Source organism: Panthera pardus, unplaced genomic scaffold (genome assembly GCF_024362965.1).
Source record: "Panthera pardus isolate Hobbes unplaced genomic scaffold, ASM2436296v1 HiC_scaffold_189, whole genome shotgun sequence".
NCBI lineage: Eukaryota > Metazoa > Chordata > Mammalia > Carnivora > Felidae > Panthera > Panthera pardus.
The window spans coordinates 39,783-59,207 of record NW_026526753.1 but is presented as its reverse complement, the minus strand read 5'-3'; the positions used below and the strand labels follow the sequence as shown (position 1 = coordinate 59,207).

The window sequence follows — 19,425 nt, the reverse complement described above, 5'->3', positions numbered from 1 at the left end:
AATTAAATATGCAATGGTATTGTCTTTGTGCCATACTAATTCAGGCTTGAGGTTAAACACCCTAACCTGGGAACCTGGAAAGAAAAGAGCCTTGGTGAGAGTGATTTTATATTAATCATCCAATTGTCAATGACTACTAACATCTGCAGATGAATGTCCACGGTTCTCAACCCGGTAGTCAAGTTCTATGATCTGACCCAACTCATCTTTTCAAATTGCATCTCCTGCTGTTCCTTTTCACATACGCTACAGTGTGGTCAAATTGAAAAACTCATGCCCCAGCTCTCTCTTGCTCATGCTGCCTCATTCTACTTGAAAAGCTCTTCTTTTGGGAAAAAGATTTTTGAAATCTGTCCATCCTTTCTATTTTGGTGCAAATGTTACTTCTTCCATGAAGCCATCCTTAGTATTTCTCTCTTTTCTCCATTGCCATCTCTGCCTATTATCAGAAATAACCTCTTGTTTCTCTGAACTCCCAAAGCACTTGCTGTGTTCTGGCACTCACTACTTTTGACTTTCATTTCCTTCATACATTTGTGTGAAGCCCCCTCCCCAACTAACTCTATACTTCAGTGATCAGTCTTTTCATGCCTCAGACACCTATGTGCCTAACATATAGTAAGAGGTGAACACATCTAAGAGGATGTTGAATGGGGCTTTTCCTCTGTCTGGGGAATTTTACTGAATCTCATATTTGATAATGATAAATCCCAACTGAATGTAAAGAGAGATCATGCCATATCTCTGTTGTACTCACTCAGAGGTATCCATACTGGTCCTTCAAGTGTAGCCATGCCCCTACCCCCAAGCAATTACCTATGTGCCAAATACATAAGAGAAAACCATGCTTTAAAGGAAATTGTTAAGAGCTGCAAGAATTATGGTTATCTTCCTAGCATCACTCCAATCCAAAATTAGGGGAGGTCATAAGAACTACTCTAGGAGAGACCTGAAGTGTCTTGAGGGGGAAGATTGCCTTGCCACCTTCGGTTGCAATATCAGAGGAGAAGGACGGGGGGCAGCAGCGAGAGAAAGCTATATATCTATCCATTAGGTGAAGTGGATGCTATGGAAATTAGCCAGGCTGGGGCTGTGTTGGAAGGAATCTGCCCAGTGGGGGCAGTCTGCGGGGGCTAGGGAGCCAAGCAGTAGAAAAAGTCTTCGTGGTGTTTACCACCAGCAGGCAATTGTTGAAAGGAATCCTGGGGAGTCAGAGGGAAAGAGTACCACCCATGTCAGGAAGGAGTCTAGTCCAGAGCAATTCAAAGGAATCTGAAAAACCCCCAAACTCACCAGTGATCCCATACCAATTGCCTGAAGTTTAGATGCCTGCCACATTAGAGGGTACTCGACAGGACAAAACTACAATACCCCCACGTGTATAAAGGGCCATTTGCTTTTGTTGTTCCAAGGCTCCCTGAGCAAGGGGCCCAAGGAAAGTAGAGAGTATGGCCTTCTCTCCCACTGCTTGCTTCAAGGTCAGGTTTGATCTAGAGGAAGAAAAAGTTTGAACTGGATGCAAACACAAAATGTGAATTTACGATACATAGACTTTTGATGTCTGAAGATGAAATCATTTTAATACCTGATATTGACCAGGAAGTGATGTGCCCGTGGGATGATTGGGCTTGCAGTGATGGAAAAACAATAGCGTTTGAAGGCAGAGGAGTAAAACACAAACACTACTACCCACGTTTTTGGATTTTGAACCAATCAGCCTAGCTGTACGCATTCTAACTCTGTTCAAGGGCTCACTGAGTTAGCCAGTTATTTCAAAAGAAGAAAAAGAGATTAGGTGCAGGGTGGTATAATTCATCTTGCTGTGAGTGCTTACAAGTGTGTGACACACTGTGTTGTACCCTTCACATGCATTGTTTTGTCTGATCCTCACAACCATATGAGAACATTTCATGTCAGAAAATTATTTCATAAATAATTTGCCAAAGTTCTCAGAGATAGGGAGTGGTGGAGAATAGCCATAGCCTTCACCTTTATGCTACTACTGCTAGCTTAGCTCCTGGAAGTTCCTGGTGGGTTTTTTTCTTCTTCTTCTTCTTTTCTTCTTCTTTTATTTAGCATCATCAACCATGTTCACAAGTAAATCATACAAAATGCTTAAAAATAGCCAACACTGCAAAGGCAATATCATTGACTCAAAATGTTCCAGTCATGTGACCATTAATAATGCACAGAAAAATAGGCTAATGGACTACAAATACACACTTTCACCTTAAGAATCGAAATTGATGTCACTTATGTTTCTGACACTGGTAAATTTTGCCACAGGGTTGATGTATCCGTTTCATGTTTTAAGATGCTACATGAAATTCTCAAGGTTATTAATATTCTGCATTGTCTGATTTTTTTAATCTGTTTTCATAACAGTCTCATTGTTGAACAAGGAAAAAGAGATGACTATGTCATTCTTTTTCTTTGCTCTCTGTTGAGGCAGTCTCCTTTCTCCCTTAAGAGTTAGTATGAAGCCCTGAGTCCTTGGATAAGAAATACTTTATCGCAGTGTCCTCGCAAAGGAAGGAAATGAGCAGTAGCTGCTGTGAGTCACACCTTGCTTTTGAGAGAATTTCTAGAGTTAAATGCTCGCATTTGTTCTCAACATGTCAAAGACCTGGCAAAAATCTGGTTTCATATCAGTGTGAAACATAGCTGAATAATGGAAAGTCACCTTTGGGTTTTAAACATTTCCCTTTCTAGGTTTCTTGTACAATTTTCTATGTACAAGACACAAACCCACAAGGAACTCAGAATACATTGACCATTTTATGAAGCTAAGATTTATTTGCTATCAGGATGTTTTAGTGCCAAATCTCAGGACTTCAAGCCTCCACTTACTGCCAACACCTCTTTCAAAAAATTCACAAGTACAGTGGTTTCAGTAGTAAAGGTGTATCTTTCTCAAAAGCTTTTATTTGTATGAGCATTTCTAGAATGTCATGGGTAAATAAATACAAATAATGCTGTTTACTTTGCTGAAGTACTTACTTGTTAAACAGACCATCAAGGTAATGGCTACGTCTTGCATGAGATACTGGTAATTCCCAAAGAGCTGTAGCTGCTGGAAAGGAAATAAAAGTAAATATAAATGTTGCTTCTGCCATTGTAGCATTTTTATTATTGCCAACTCTCTTTCTGAATGTAATCAGGAAGCAACTGTTATTTTTCTCTCCTCTTTAAAAAGAAAGTAACTTACCTATGATCTTTAGCATCTCATTGTAGATAATGAAGCCAGATCACTATTTTCCCAGTGTTTAACTTAATTCCATGTTAGCAACAAGAGTCAGTCCGTTGGGAAACACCCGGGCTTGGGCCACAGTAATCTGACAGCTGTAGTCTCAGCCTGGACATTTGAATTCTCGACATAAGATACCCGCTGGGAACTTCAAGCTTAAACATTTGAAATCCAAGCCTCAAATCATTCAACAGGTGTTCCTCTCCATCCTATCCATGGATTGAGTTCACAAATAGTTCTCTTGGGGTCCATTCATTTTTACAAACTGAACAACTGCCACTATTCCCAAGAAAGCCCATTACAGACTTCAGTCTGGTGTGCTTGACTTTCTAAGGTCTGTGTAGACATAGAAGTTGTTTGAAGTTTACATTTATGGAGTCATATATAAAAGTCAGCATATAACCTCCAGAAATTTGCCTTGCAATACCTTTTGCAGCCAGGTCTGTTTATGTGCTTCATAGCTGCTGACTGAGCACTAACTTATAACCTGGTCTGAGCCATTATAGACCAGATTTATGCAAATGAGAAATATTTCTGGATTTTTAGAGTGTGAACCCAAGGCCCTGAAGTTTCTAATTTAAGGTCTCTGGGGGACACTCTTTTCTGGGTCTAAACCATCAGAATGAATGGCTTCAGGCTAGACTATCATTCCAATTCTATGTGTGAAGACTTTGAACTGAGAAATATTTCAGATTTTTAAGAAGATACAAATGATTCCTCATCCTCCATAAAGGGTTCCCAATGGTTCTCATCCTCTAAGTCTCTGTCCTCTTTACATTTCTTTCTCACATCCTTCCTCTTCTTTCCCCCTCAGAATGGTGCAGTTATATATAGGCAGGGTGACACGAAACAGGGAGGAATTTTCACAGGCAGCTTCAGTATTTGTTCCGGAAGCAGTTTTCATAGAACTATGGGGATCTGCCAGCCTGACCTCCCAGAGGCATATAAAGGCTTGGTCAAGGGCAAGATCTAGTATGTTCTTAGTGATAAAGGCAGAATTTGAATCTAGGTTTTCTGACTCCCAGTCCAGTTTCTGTTTCTACCCACCTGGTTGCCCCTTAGCCCTCTGTGTGTGATTCTTGTGCTTAATAGCCCACCAGATGCTAGAGACCTGTGGTCCTCATTCATGTCTCAAATGTCCCAGGAAAGCAGTATAGTAATAAATGCTCTCTGAAGCACTCCCTGAGTCTGTTGGATCATTTTACTCTAGAGCAAGTTATGACTGAAATAATGAAGATTTTCAACTTATACATATCCCTTCCATATAGCTATTTAATTTGTAAGTAATTATTTTTATCATTTAATTGCAAAAGTCTTTTTTTTTTAAATTTTTAAATGCTAATCCTTTACTAATGACATGTCTATGTGTCTAACTTCTGGGCGAGTTCAGAAGTAAAGCTCCAGTATGTGAGTTTTCCTAGTTTTTGAGCCCTTCAAGGTCAAATTCCAGAACTTCTCTTTCTTTTTATCTCTTCTTAGTCTTTTGCCCATAGTTGGAGACCGACTTCTTGTTGAGTTGTATTTACGCTGTTCTGAAGTTCTCTTCATACTCCAAGTGGAGAACTAAATGCTTGAAGAGGTCAAGTATCTTAGGTTATCTAGAAGAAAACAGCACTGCTAGAAAACATCTCTAGCTACTTATTTCTAGCTCCATGCTGTATGTGCAGTTATGTCAAGTTCCAAAGTTTGCAGACATCTGTTTTGAGAAATGTCATTTATTTATAAAACATTAAATCCTGTGTAGGAGCCACACCCCCAAGAACAAACCAAGTATGTAAATGCAATTAAAACTGGGAAGAAATTATTTTGGTTCATACCCAATAGAGCAGTGATGTACCAATAAGTTGGATTATGCCGTACATGGTCAAGTATTTAAATACCCCAAAGGATGAAACCAGAGCAGCTCGGCCTTCTCTGTTTAAGAAAAGATAAAAATAACTGGTTATGCATAATATACATCTCCCAGTCTTTTATATTTCAAAGGGAGTTCAAATTTAATAGCTTGTTAATATACATTCACTTAATGATTCATCGTCTCAATTATTTGTTGAAACACTCATCTGTTCATTCATTTTCAGCTTCTATCATGACCTCACTCATTGACTCACTTTTATTTAGGGCTTATAAGGTACCAGCATTGTGCTAAGAGTCATGGAGGATATAAATGAATCAGGCACAGTCTTTATTTTCAGTGAATTAAAAAGATTAACACATATAGTAGAAACACATGACATTATGATGAGATACAAAATGTCAAGCATTGACTCAGCTGTGACTCTTTACATCCTAACAACAGGCTTCTGAGAACTGAAGTGTGTATGTTTTGGAGTCCTGTGGAGACATTAAGCTAAAGGACAGGTGCTTTTACATGTTAGGAAGTGTGGGTGTGCCTCCAATATGTGAGATGAATTGGGTTTTGTTGGTTTCCATACTCCAGGGAGAACCCATGGTAATAATCTGAGCTGGTGTGCCCTTCAAAAGACACAAAGACAACAGTAAAAACCGCAGGTTAAGAAGTAAATATCCACCCCGCCTTGAAAAATCCTGTTTGGCTGCTATTCCCTTAACTGAGGCTTGGTGTGGTGGTGGGTTATGACAGGCCAAAGAAGACAGCAACACGAGGCAGGAACATGTGATGGAGGGATGGTGAACTTGGCAAACAACCCCTCCTGCAGCCTGCTCTCATCAAAGCAGAAGCGAATTCACATGGGGGGCAGCCCATATCACCACCACCACCACCCCCCCCCCACATTGACATGGGCATTAGTGCTACTTGAAGACTTTGTCAATGAAATGGGGACTCAAGAAGGAAAACCTTAAAAGACAAATAACCACCTGGGCTCAGGCAGGATGAGAATGTTTGGGAGGGATGGGCCAGGATGCGTTGGGCAGATGTTCTCCACCAGGCTGTGAGGCACTAACATTTGTTTTCAGCACAGAGGGTGCAGCAGCAGACAAGCTGAGAGTGGGGCAGGCATGTGAAGCCTAGACCGTTTTCTGACATAAACTTGGTGGTTTCATCCTTTTTCTCCTTTTGTGAAGGGCTCAAGAAGCCATTCTAAATAAACTATGGGTCTCCAAAATTACTCCTATAATTATGAATTTTAAGAAGCCAATTCATTTATTTATGCAGCCTACAAACATTCATCCAGTGCTCTGTTGTGTCCAGCTTAGTGCTGGGCACAATAATACAGAAATGAATAAGGTGCAGTCCTTATCCTAAAAGGCTTCCACTCTAGCAACAAGTCAGTCATGTTTCAAAAGATACAAATGAAAACCTGTGGACCTATGCATTTAAAACAGTACCTCGCTGCCCCTCTGGAGGATGTTTTCTCAGAAATAAGCATACATCAAGGATAGCAAGGGTAAAATGAGCCTAACAGAGCTGAACCATATCTAATTTTTATGAATCTAGGAAATAAAAAAGCAAAGAGCTTCCACCTTGAGTCTTACTAAACCATCTGCCACTAGAGAAATTTTACACCATGACGTGTATCTTAAAACACTGCATTCCATTCACAAATGAATTGGGCCATGTGTGTGAGGCAGCATCTGAAATTCAAATTGCACTGCTTCTCAGATGGATCAAATAGGCACTTGTGCAACCATCCAAGAGTTTAAACTCCCTCCACACCTGTTGCTCCAGCTTACCCTCCATAACTCCCACCTGAGAAGCCTCCCAACAGGAGGCTTAAGGAGGCTTGAGAAGCCTGGGCTATTGGGCTCTACACTCTCCAGTTAAAATCCCATTTCTAAATGTGGCTCTCCACTTCTCCCACTTGGAATGTTCTCCCACCTCCTTCCTGTTTACGTACTTCCTATCCATCCTTCAAGTCCCAATTCCCCTCCTGAAACCTTCCCTCCTGGCTTGAGTTACCAATTGGAACTACTGGAACAATTACCATATTGTTTGAGCATTAATTTTTTTAAAACTAATTTGTTGAGCACTTCTCACTGATCAGGCAGATGATTCTCTGTTTTGTGATTATATTTCTATCTCTCTGTACCTTTACTGGAACATGAGTCTTCCAGGACAAAATCTGTCTCATCCTTTATCCGCCATATTTCCAAGCACAATATTTTAAAAAGCTCCATGAGTTGTATTGACATAGGGACAGGGTCCTGGGCACTCTCATTTCGTAGTCACTGGCTAGGAACCAAATTTAAGGCAGTAGAGAGTAAGGAGAGGACTTGGAGACAGTCTCCCAAAGACAATCCAGTAAAACATAATGCCTGCTTGGCTATGGATGAAGAAAGGAGAGAGTTCAGATTTCTCTGAAGTTCTGAGGGCTCTAAGGACCAGATAGTTCTCAGAAGCAGAGAACATGGGAGTTAGGAAGAGGAGTCTCCTGCTCTGGAGGCAGAAGAGCTGCTGATGTTTGAGGGTGTGGAAGGACACAGGGACAGGCACCCCGAGATCAGAGAGATGTGTCAAGCTATTTGCTATGCAACCAGACACGGGCATAGAATTTCAAGCCTAGCACCTTTAGGTGAGTAACTCCTGCTAGTAGGTGCCCATTCAGATGCACAGATGCACCAGGGGACATGCTGGAGAACTTCATGTTCATCCCTTTGGAATAAACTTCAAGTTTCAGGGATGTCTTTCAAACCACTGGCTGTGAAGATGGCCTAAAGTTACCCCACAGTGTTATAGGGAGCAACAGAAGAGTACGATTTGTGAACAAAATATAAAACCTAACATTTTATTCTTAACTACGTTTAAACTATGAGTAGAGACGAAAATCAGTAATGAGAGCAGAATGGAGGTGAGGGAGCTATCTTGACAAAATAAATGGTCTTTAATTCCTTCCCCTTCCCTCGATTATAAAAGTCTTGCGATCATTTTGGATATTTGCTGATTGGTATCTTGGAGAGATAACATTATCTGGGGAGGCTATGTGATGGAGTGTTTTCTTTGTGCTGCCTCACCCTTCCCAATCCCCAGGAGGAAGGTTCCAGTAAGCACCCAACATACAAGATAAGGGAGAGAAGTAAGAAATGCAATCAGTTTTTAAATATCAACTCTACCTTTCAACTGTCCATACAATATAGCCTTTCATCCTTTCAGCCTCGGCAAAGGTCACTTTTTGTGGTTTTTACCAGCATTCCCAAGCAGCACAAATGGCCCCTTAACTGGTGCTCGGATAGCACTGTACCCATACCTCTGTGTGACATTTATCACTTTAAATTGTGGTTGAATTCTGTACAGAGCCAGACAATGAGCCCGTCGGTCATGAGGGTGGAAGGGAACTAGTGGCTTACCTGATGAGATGAGGCACACACGCGATGTTGGCTATTTTCGAGGTGAAAGGGGAGGCCACAGATGCCTCCTGCTCTGACAGCGAAATGCCCGCATGAGCCATTTTCAAAGCCTAGAAGGATAAATCCACGTTACACCCATGACTCCTCGGGCCATGTTCTATTTGAACACCATGAGCTATTCTTCACATTATTGAGTTTATAACCCTGTAACCTTCCAGCCCTGGGTGTCTGTTTACGCTGTCCCTCCACATGGAGTACTATCCCCCTCCAGATCCAGAAAGTCACCAACCAAAGAGGCGCCAGCTAAACGATGCTCCTGGGGCAAAAGAGTGGTGCGTGCGTTCATATGCATGTGTGTGCATTGCTTGTGCGGATGTAGATGTGATAAGCAAAAGGAAGGAATAATTCAAGAAGTCAACTGAAAAGGTGATAGCATTTGGATGGGTATGTGTGGGGGTCTTCCTCATCAACAGTTCTTACACTCAGCAGACCATCTTCACGAACGATAGGAAAAGAGATCAAATCCCCACCTTTCCCTGGGCTGCCTGATATAGCCAACCAGTTAACTGTTGGGACAAAGTACGGGGCTCACAGCATCTTCACTGGAGACAGGGACCGAATCGTACTTATCACACATCCTTCTAGGACCTGTGTTGCCTCACTAAAATAAAGGCTAAATCATTGTCACAAGACTCGAAATGGCCCAGAGAGAGCGTAGAGCAGACAGTGGCCAATAAGCAGGCCAGAGTCAATTTTTTAATCCCATAAGAATTGTATGAGCATAAAATGAGATTTCGTAGTTCTGTAGTTCTGTAGAACCGCAAAGCATCTGTTTACCGTGGCTGGCACATACTAAATTCATGTTCAATACACATTAGAATAGTTCCTTCTCCCTCTATTCTCTCTTAGTATTTTGTATCTCTATTACATATTTTAAGATCATCTGTTTTATGCTTGGGTTAATATATAATTTTTAATGTTTATTTATTTTTGAGGGAGACAGAGCATGAGCGGAAGAAAGGCAGAGAGAGAGGGAGACATAGAATCCAAAGCAGGCTCCAGGCTCTGAGCTGTTAGTACAGAGCCTGACACAGGGCTCGAACTCACGAGCTGCAAGAGCATGACCTGAGCCGAAGTCGGATGCTTAACCAACCGAGCCACCCAGGGGCCCCTGTTTGGGTTAATATTATGCATGATTCTTTCCACCACTAGATAATGAATTTTAGGGGGGCAGAGACTATGTCCTTTTTTAGCATGATTTGTTTTGTTCTAATTTCTACATAATTATGGGAATGGGTAACTCATTTTAGGTTTTGAAGCGTAGACTAACAACGAGCGTCTTCTCGTGAAGCATAAGGTAGAAAAATTCATAATAGATCTCTAAGCGTGAACAAATTTTTCACAGAACTTAGACGAAAATATTTAAAAAGAGAGGAGCACAACTACCCAGATCCTAAGGATCTAGTAGGCTTTGGAAATACAAAGCAATCCCGTTCAGTTTTGTGCTGAAGATTTTGTACTGAAAATATTTGCTTACGCACATAAATCTTCAAGGTGGGCTATTATTTCAACCATATCTTCAACACTCAGAGTCTAAAACACGTACTGCTTTCTCTTGTGTATGGGAAGGCATCTGCTGAGAATTATTTAATTTAGGCCTCTCTATAGTTTGTAATAGCCACATAGTTTGGTCTGCGATTTCACTGATATGTTATGCATACATGATTTTATACATAATTCAACACTTTAAACCATCAGTTTCAAACGTTTCCTTCACTCGGCCTTTACCACTCATGTGTTCTACTCACCCCACAGTCATTAGCTCCATCTCCGCACATGCCCACGTAGTAACTGCAGGGGACGGATAAAAAACATTAATGCCTTAACGCCTCTCTTGGGTAATTTTCATCACAACCAACTCACACGTGATGTATGTGTGTGTGTTGAACACACGTGGCATCAGGCTCATGGCAAACGACTTGGACAGCAATATCCCCAGAGGAATAAGGGTGTTGTATTTAAGTTGTTTCCACCATGTGGAAATGACAGTGATTTTGCCAAGGACGGCCACCAAGAAGATTACACATTTCTAAACAAGTCCTGGGTGATTGTATCCATCAGGGCTAAGCTTAAGCGTGTGCAGCCATAATCACAGCACTTCCCACACCTGATGCACCGAATAACCTGATCCATCTGTGTTTTTTGGTGGCTGATGCCACTGGAAGTTTAGACACTAGGATGAGAAACCTTTGGGAAATGGTTGAACAGAAAGAACCAAAAGCATATACACATAATCTTGAGGCATTCTGGAGTGATATGAGAGCATATGCTCCTAATCTCTACCAGTTTGGTGTGCAAACACCACAGCATGAATAGAAGAGTAATAACAAAACCAATACAGGCAAAAAATAAAGTTCTTGGACAGTTTCCTTATGATTAACTGACACATAAGAGATGGTCATTTTTATAAGTCAAAAATGGTCAAAAACAAACAAACTCATAAGATTCAACCCAATATTTGGCAGGTATATACGAAAATATTCTTATAAACATTTCATGGGCTCACACGCATGTCATGACTGTGTACATTTGCTGAAGTGGGTCCTTTTCTTCAGGCTCAAATCACATATTTAGTCTCTATATCACACAAAGAATCTTACATCTTCAAGTGCTCCCTGAATTCAGAAGACAACTCAGACAACCTTATGTGCATTGTCAGTGATAAAGTCAGGAGGAATAAGATGGGGAAATCGAGAAGACAGTTCATTCCGAGACAGCATATTTTCCTGAACTGATTTTTCTTTAAGGGAATATAGCTTTTCAAAAGTAAGCATATAAATTGGCAAAATTTCTTAGGCATTTGAGATGGGTAAAATTACTTTCTTCGCCCATTATCATATAATGACCATGTAAGTAAAATAGTCACTTAAACACTGGCTACTAACCCAGCCTCAAGGCATTATGGGAGTTGACAGGCATTCTCTTTAAAACTTCCCAAAGAATGTTTTGGCAACACAAAATAATAGTGAAAGGCAGTCTCCTGATTTTAGCTACTACTTGTCAGTAATTATATGAAGTTTCACTACTCTCTTTCCATTTCACTTTCTGGAAATATGTAGCTCAGAAATTATAACATTCCCAGAAAATTATAGGTAGGTCTGGTCTCAAGAAGAACCATTTCACTCTGATGTACATGGTTATCTATATTTTGAAGGAGATAAAAAAAAAAGGACTTTTTTTTTTTTTTTTTTTTTTTTTTTTTTTTACTTTGGCCTCCATACCCAAACCATGGCCAGGGCCAGATATAGTGAGACTATCATTCCACCTCTTTCCTACTGGTCCTGGAATCATTCACATATCTTCTAATGGACCAACCTCAAATAATTCCAAGGGATGACTCACACACTTCCTCATTTTTCTCATTCTGAGATATATAAGCCCCTATTTTTTCTATTCCCCACATCCAAGCAGAGGATCTTCCTTTAAGTTATGCTGTATGGGCCACAGAAGGAATGCTGTATGGGGTAGGCAGCTTCCAAATGGCTCTATGATTGCCATCTCCTGGTGTTCAAGACGTTATATAAAGCCCTTCCCTGGGTGTGGGCTAGACTCAGTGAAGTGCCTCTTATTAGAGAATACTGTGCTGTATTAGAGTATTAGTGCTGTATTAGAGAATACAGCAAAAGTGATGCGATGTCTCTTCTGAGATGAAGATATAAAAAATGGTGATCTCTCTCCTTCTCTCTTTTGATCACTCTTGTGGATGCTAGCTACCACACTATGAGCTGCCTTATGAAATGATCCATGTAGCAAGAAGCAGAGGGTGGCTTCTGTCCAACAGCTACAGGGAACTAAATCCTGCCAACAGCACGTGAGGGAGGTCGGTGGCGGGTACCTCCTCCTCCAGCACTGAGGTAGCTGCAGTCCTGCCTAACACGCAGCTTCAGCCTTGTGAGAGGCCTGAGCCGGAAGACTCAGCTCAGCACACCTGGCTCTCTGACCCGTTGGAATGTAAAATAATAAGTGGTGTTATTCTAAGCCACTAAATGTGGGGCTAATTTGTTACGCAGCAATAGATAATGAATACACTCTCCTTTCGTGCAATAATACCTACTTTAATTTCTGAAATTCTTCAATAAGACTAGATTTCTGCCCAGGAGACATTCTTGCAAAAATGGTTCCATTCAGCAGGATCTAAAGAGAAAAACAACTACTGCAATAAGATTAGGATGAAGAACACTTTTTTTTTATTTTTAAAGTTTGTTTATTTATTTAGAGAGAAAGGGACAGAGAGAGAGCAGGGGAGGGGCAGAGAGGGAAGAGAGAGCGAGAGAGAGAGAGAGAGAAAGATAATCCCAAGCAGGCTCTCTGCTGTGAGCATGGACCCACCATGGGACTCGATCTTATGAACCACGAGATCATGACCTAAACCCAAATCAAGAGTTGGACACTTAACCACCTGAGCCACCCAGGAGCCCCCAAGGACACTTTTTTAAAAAAAGAACAGCCCTGAAAGTCATTCTCAGCCACTCTTTGAATATAGCAATAGGTGGTGTGTGGTTAGCCCAAATGTCAGGACAGGGAGAAAGGGGACTCAATGCTTTAATATTTAAGTTTCACTTTCATCTCCCATCACAACTTTATGACTTTTTTCCTGGCCATTTTTCTGAGATGGGATAAGCTCTAGTTAATAATAATAGCTGAAAAGCAGCAGAGTATATGGGACAAAAATGCTTAAGGAAATACAGTTCTTTCTACTAAACACTATCACCACAATTGCAGCATAGATAGAGGAAAAGTGATAGGTGAGGAGTGGAGACCAACGTTTCATTCTCAGCTCTGGTCCCACTAGCTGGGCAAAGCTTAGACAAGGGACCTCAACTCTCTGAGTCTCAGCTTCCCCATCTCCTCAATTAGGTACTGCACTAGAGCTTTCTAGAAGCCTCTGGGGTCTAGATTCAATGGTCTTGTCTGTTAAGGTGACAGAATTTTCAGGAAACTGCTAACAGATGGTTGCTTGCCCTCAGCTTGTGCTCCACTTATCTCCTTCACACTGACAGCACAACCCTGCACAGCACTATTTTTAAATAGACACACAGAGGACAAGATAACAAATGATTTTGAAAATAAACCACGGGGTCTTTGTTTCCTGCTGCTGTAATTTAAGAATCCAGACAGGAAGGGGAATAGAGCTCAACCTGACATGAGTTGGTGGCTTTCAGAGAGAGGCTGACCCACAAAACAGGCAGCACATTTGGAACTATTTGGAGGTCCTCCCTGCTGGGGAGGGAAAGGAGGAGGGAGACTGGGATTGGGCTGGCCATGGGGGGGTGAAGAGCTGTACCAGAGCTCAGACTCTGAAGAGGGGGTTATGTGCATGTGCAGGATCAGGTAGGGCTGGGGAACTTCTGAAGGAGCACTTTTGGGGGTGTTTATTCCCCAAATCTGAGACAACCTCACTGATCATCACCTTCACTATTCTCTTCTTTTTTTTTTTTTTTTTTTTTTTTTTTTTGCCTCAATAATTTGAGAGCAAAACAAAACACTTCATTTCACCAGTACTTACTTTTGGAAGCAAGCTGTTGAAATGCTGAAATATCACTTGGTAGGATTTCCCACTCATTGCAAAATGATAACAGCTCCCTCTTGCTCCATCAGGCACCGAACTGTTCCCAATGTTAACGCAGGTTTCCTAAATTCAAAAGGGCATTGTTTCCACATGGGCTCTTAAAGAATGTCTCTGCTTTCCTATGTTTTATGGAAGGAAGTGTATTCAAGTTATGCAATAGTGTAATGCCAGCAAATGCATAATGTGCAATTTGTCCATGGAACCTAGACTCCGATGAAGAAGACACTCAAAATGTCCTTCCCAAATTATATGAACATATGAGACATTGACAACACAATGCTCAGGATCATGTCCTAGGAGTTAATACATGTATGTCAGTCTGCTGAGGAAATCCTTCCGAGGTACCCGTTAGTGATTCCAAGGAAGAGTAGAAAACATTCTTCCCTCCTCTTTCCTCTCCTCTTCATGCTTTTATTTCCTAAGATCTTTTACCAGTCATTCACTCACCAATCATTCTCCAATTTCTTCCTTGTAAAATAGGCAGACTCTTTCTTCAGAGCCTAGCTCCTTATAGCACCTGCCTTCTCCCCACCTCAACAGGCAACATGTTCCTTCATGGTGTTCCACTCCTCTTCCATGCCCTATGTTCCATTGCACCGGCTCTTTCTCTCCTGCCCTCCACTTGTCAATGTGCTCCCATCACTGCAATCTAGCTCTACCTGGCTCAGCCCCAAGAGAGAGCACCCGATGAACGCACATGCACTCACAGTGTTGACAGCTGATCATGCTTTTTCATGCAACATTTCTCAGGGGTCCTTACATTAGTGTAGAACTCTGAGTTCAAATAGCATAGAAGGTGAGAACATTCTTTTCACTAGAGGGATTCATCTTGATATTCTGAATTGGGAGGCAAGGAGATACACCCCTCTCTTTCCACGCCCCTTCTCCCAACTGCAAAATAGCCAACAAAAATATGCTTAAAGCATTCCACATGAGGCAAGGAAAGAATTCCTTCTGCTTTCAATAGAAAGTTGGATAGGGAAAGTGTGGTGGGAGGGAACCAGACTACCCAGCGATGGCCAAAACTTCAGTAAAGGTATTAAATTAGTGAGTGGGTAGTGTGAGTGGACTGTTAAAAATTAGTGAAGACCTGATTTTTATCACACAGTGAAATGGAGGCAACATGCACTGACACAGAAGCAAGCGAGTTTGCAAGGATATAAAGCACCAGAAATCTGCTGAAAGTACAGATAGAACTGTCATCTTTTACAGCCAATATGATGGGGTTTGAGCCAAGTAGGGGTAGGGTCACTGTACAGTTGTGCAGTTTGTATACTGTACGAGGTCTACTCTACATTTAACAATCCAAAGGGCTGGTCAGCCTGAAGGAAGGGAGCATTTTTGTAATTTATCACCTGGAGGACCATCTGGAATTCAGACAGGCAGATGTGCCACATTTAATGATGGAATGTCAGGCTGCAGCCCATTTTTTTCACAAAAGCACAGGAAACTTGCTATCTCGAAAAGCTTGACACTTGCTAACTTAACGTCACGAACACAGCACAATCTAAATGGCCATGGATCTGGGGGCTCCTGGGTGGCTCAGTGGGTTAAGCGTCCAACTTCAGCTCAGGTCATGATCTCACAGTTAGTGAGTTTGAGCCCCGCGTCGGACTCTGTGCTGACAGCTCAGAGCCTGGAGCCTGCTTCAGATTCTGTCTTCCTCTCTCTCCGCCCTTCCTCAGCTTGCAATCTGTTTCTCTCTCATTCTCACAAAATAAACATTAAAATTTTTTTTTAACTTAAAGAAAAAGTACTTCTGAAAAGTCTTTAAAAAAATAAACAAGTAAATGCCCATGGATCTGGGTGCTATCAAACAGACCTAAATTTGATTTCCTGCTCTGCAACTTGCCAGCGGTGTGTCTTGGGCAAGTTTACCTTGTTGGACCTCAGTTTTCACATTTGTGAATTGAACAGTTTGTCAACTGTATAGGCCAACTATGAGATTCAAATGGGAAATATGGACATAAGTTCCCAGCCACATTGGAATCATGGGCTGATGCCAGCTCCCAACCCAGAGATTTGGATTTCACCAGTAAAACCTTGGCACTGGAAGCTTTAAAACTCTTCCAGGTGATTTCTTCATGCAGCCAGGGCGAGAAGTGCTAGTGGAAATGCTAAATGCTTTGCAAACTTCAGAACCTACAGCTGTGAAGGGTTTTGACTTTGGTGACTTCTAACGCCCAGAGAAGGCTGCCCAGGCCAGGGCTGTATGCCATCAGCCCAGGCCACCAAGGGGCCTTCTAACATTTGCTCACATTCTTCTCTGGTCCATTCTCCTGGTTCTCAACCAGCTGCCAAGTCACAGAGGCAGGAACAAAATCTTCTGGTTCATTGGCTTCAACAAGGATCACTTGGCTTCCTCCAGGAATCATTTCAGAATTCTTTGCCACAGTAATCGCTGTTTGAAGGTTGTCACCTAGATGACAAAGAGAGTCAGCTTGCTTTCTGTGTAAATCTCTCAGCAGCTCAAATTGAGCTCTGCCTCCTCTGAGTGGGCATACCCCAATATTGGTGCTCTTTGTGGGGCATTTCCCACTTTGGGCCTTATTTGATAACCATTTGTCTGTCCCTCTTGCCCAAGCCTGTCTGTCTCTAGTGGTCAAAAACAATGTCTGCATCTCCCTGCCACAATGGTATCATGTCTTCAACATTGAATATTTCCAAAACATGCAAGGATGAATAAGGAAATGGTTACATGCTTTTTGATGAACCCTCACAAGACTGAGAGCCCCAAGTGGTGAAGATAACACGGGCCCACTCTGATCGCATGCAACCATTTTGGGGATCTGGGTTGCAGTCAAACAGAGACTAGAACACTGAGGGCTGGGCCATGCGTGGACTGGATCAGCATATGCTATGCCTGCCCCACAGCCCTGAAGGACAGCTAAGTAGAGTTTTACACACTTTACACAGACGTCTCACGGGGGTTCTTGATGAGCACATATCCGTTCTTGTGTTTAAACATTTACTGTGAGCCTATTAACTCTGGACCAGGCCCAAGTAGGGAGAAGGGGCATTAGACAAAGAGAATGAAGTATGGTCTCTGCTACCAAATCTCACAGTCATCTTGGGGCTGCTGCACTTGTGCCGCAAGAAAAGGAGTCAAAGAACAGTAACACATGACAGCTAAGTATTTTTCCTTCTGCCTCAGCCACATGAACCCACTTAGCTCACATGGTCTTTTTCTGACGCCTGGGATACATTGAACGTGTCAGGCCTCCAGAAGTACACACCAGTAATCATCACGGTCCTGATGCAGGCTTCATGCAGTTCCTTCAAGACTGGCTTGCTTTCTTTTTTCAAGCGATTCTCCATTATGAGAAGTCCCAGAAATGTCAAGTCTGACTCCACCTTCTCTCTTGGGATTCAGGAGAAAATATTAAAGCTTATTTACGGAGTCTTGACGGTTGAATTTATTTCTTCCTTAAAAAACTTTTTCTAAATTTTATCAATGTAATGCATGCATATGTTTTAAAAATAAAAAAGAACCCAAAAGCTTATGATGAAAACCAATAGTCCCTGTCTCCACCCCTATTCACCCCCTCTCCTTCCCAGAGGCAACCACTTTTATATCTTTTAGCAACTTCTTCCATTTTTCAACTCCATTTTTTAAAAGAATGTGTTTATCTACCAACTCTTCTGTTGGTTTTTAAAATTTTTGTTAATCACACATATTTTGTTTTTAATTTCAAAGAGCTTTTTTGTGACCTGGTAATCAGTTTAGTTAGGCATTTAGTAAGTCTACGGGATACTACGGTCACAGTTGAATATGGAATCATTCCTTTCAACCTCCATCTGTAACTTCCAGAAAATATATGATATCAGCTAAGCCTTCAAAAAGTTATCAGAATTTGAAATTGGAAGCTTGGAGTCTAACTGGGTTACACTCATTTTATAGGAACTCACCTCAGGAATGGAATAAATCTCAGGTGACTGTTTAAAAAGTCAACGTGGGGGGCCAAGATCTCTTTCTGAATCTCGCATTGTTCCTTTTTCTGCCCAGGGAGGAGTTAAGATTGCAGGAGGAGCTGGAGACCTAGGGACCTAACCTTGTTGGGTACAATCTCCCATGTTCAGTCCTGTCCCACGTCTACCTTCCACAGTACGTGATAGAGCTGAGTCTCTGCCTGTCAGGCTCTACAGGGTGGAGCAACTTCCCTCTCGCCATCTCTCTCTCTGTCATGGCGTAGACCACACTTCTTCCATCCCTACTGATTCAGACTCCATTCACCGCCCCCCACCTATTTTTCATCTTACAGAAATGGTAGAAATCTCCTGTCTGCACTTAATCACCTTTCTAGTTTTCTTTGATGTTATTTCTTTTCTATCATGCTGGTAGGACTTGGGAGATAGAAGAAATAAACACGCAGTCAGTAAACCTTCTTCAAGAGAAAGAGCAGAGTTGGATTTCTTGATGAAAAATATTACTCAAACTTAGATGGGAACACAGTGAGGAAACTTCTCTCTGGAGTACAGAACAAGTTACTCCATCTTTCATTCAAAAGTCCACTCACCAAACAATCACTCTGTTTTAGACCTTGTATTGGGCACTTGCTGAGTACTCAGATTATCGGATATGAATCCTGCCTCAGTGATCTCAGAGAATATTATGAAAGACCTACCTAAATACAGAATGTGTTAAATTTCTATCATTTACCTTCATAGCTGTCTATTATACATTGGATTCATATTTTCCCATTAGCTAGAACTAAAACAAAGAATCGTCCCACCAGTTTCTTCCAGTTTTGGTCTCTATTTGAGGACTCTTCCCTTTTCCACCAATTCAGGCACTTGGGCCTCTTGCTCCCTTGCAACATTCCCGGCAAATCCCTGTGTCAGGGCCCTTGCACTCACTCTTCTGACTGCCTGCAATACTCTTCTTCTGGATATCCTCATGCCATATCTCTGTTCAAATGGCACCTCTTCAGAGGACTTTCCCTGATCACTCCATGTAAAATGGTATCATTATTTATCTTTCCCAATTAGGATATAAGCTTCTGAGGGCAAAGATTGTCTCACTTCAGAATCTTCAGTGCCTTAAAGAGTATCTCGTGCACCCTCAAACTCAATAGAAATTTGCTAAACCAATGAAAGGGAGAATTTTGACAAAGTATTTCTTCTGTTTGTTAGTGTGGGTGTTTTATTTTTTCCAAAAAAAAAAAAAAAAGAGAGAGAGAGAGAGAGAGACAGAAAGAAACTCTTCTACTTCCCTTTTATGACACACCAGTTTTTAAAGAAGTTTTTGATCTTTCTGATTCGAAAACTTTGCGAAATATAATTTGAT

General features: G+C 41.6%; 1 protein-coding gene across 1 annotated transcript in view; it reads right to left on the bottom strand.

The window, feature by feature from the left end:
* The window catches only part of LOC128778165 (probable cation-transporting ATPase 13A5), a 72,735-nt gene that overhangs the window by 18,082 nt on the left and 35,228 nt on the right, over positions 1-19,425 (bottom strand). The window contains exons 12-19 of the mRNA XM_053906498.1: positions 17,375-17,499; positions 16,397-16,557; positions 14,076-14,201; positions 12,624-12,703; positions 10,318-10,360; positions 8,510-8,619; positions 5,065-5,161; positions 3,001-3,073 (exon numbers count right to left, since the gene is read on the bottom strand). Of these exons, the coding sequence (XP_053762473.1) occupies positions 3,001-3,073; positions 5,065-5,161; positions 8,510-8,619; positions 10,318-10,360; positions 12,624-12,703; positions 14,076-14,201; positions 16,397-16,557; positions 17,375-17,499 (815 nt within the window). The remainder of the gene's footprint in view (positions 1-3,000; positions 3,074-5,064; positions 5,162-8,509; positions 8,620-10,317; positions 10,361-12,623; positions 12,704-14,075; positions 14,202-16,396; positions 16,558-17,374; positions 17,500-19,425) is intronic.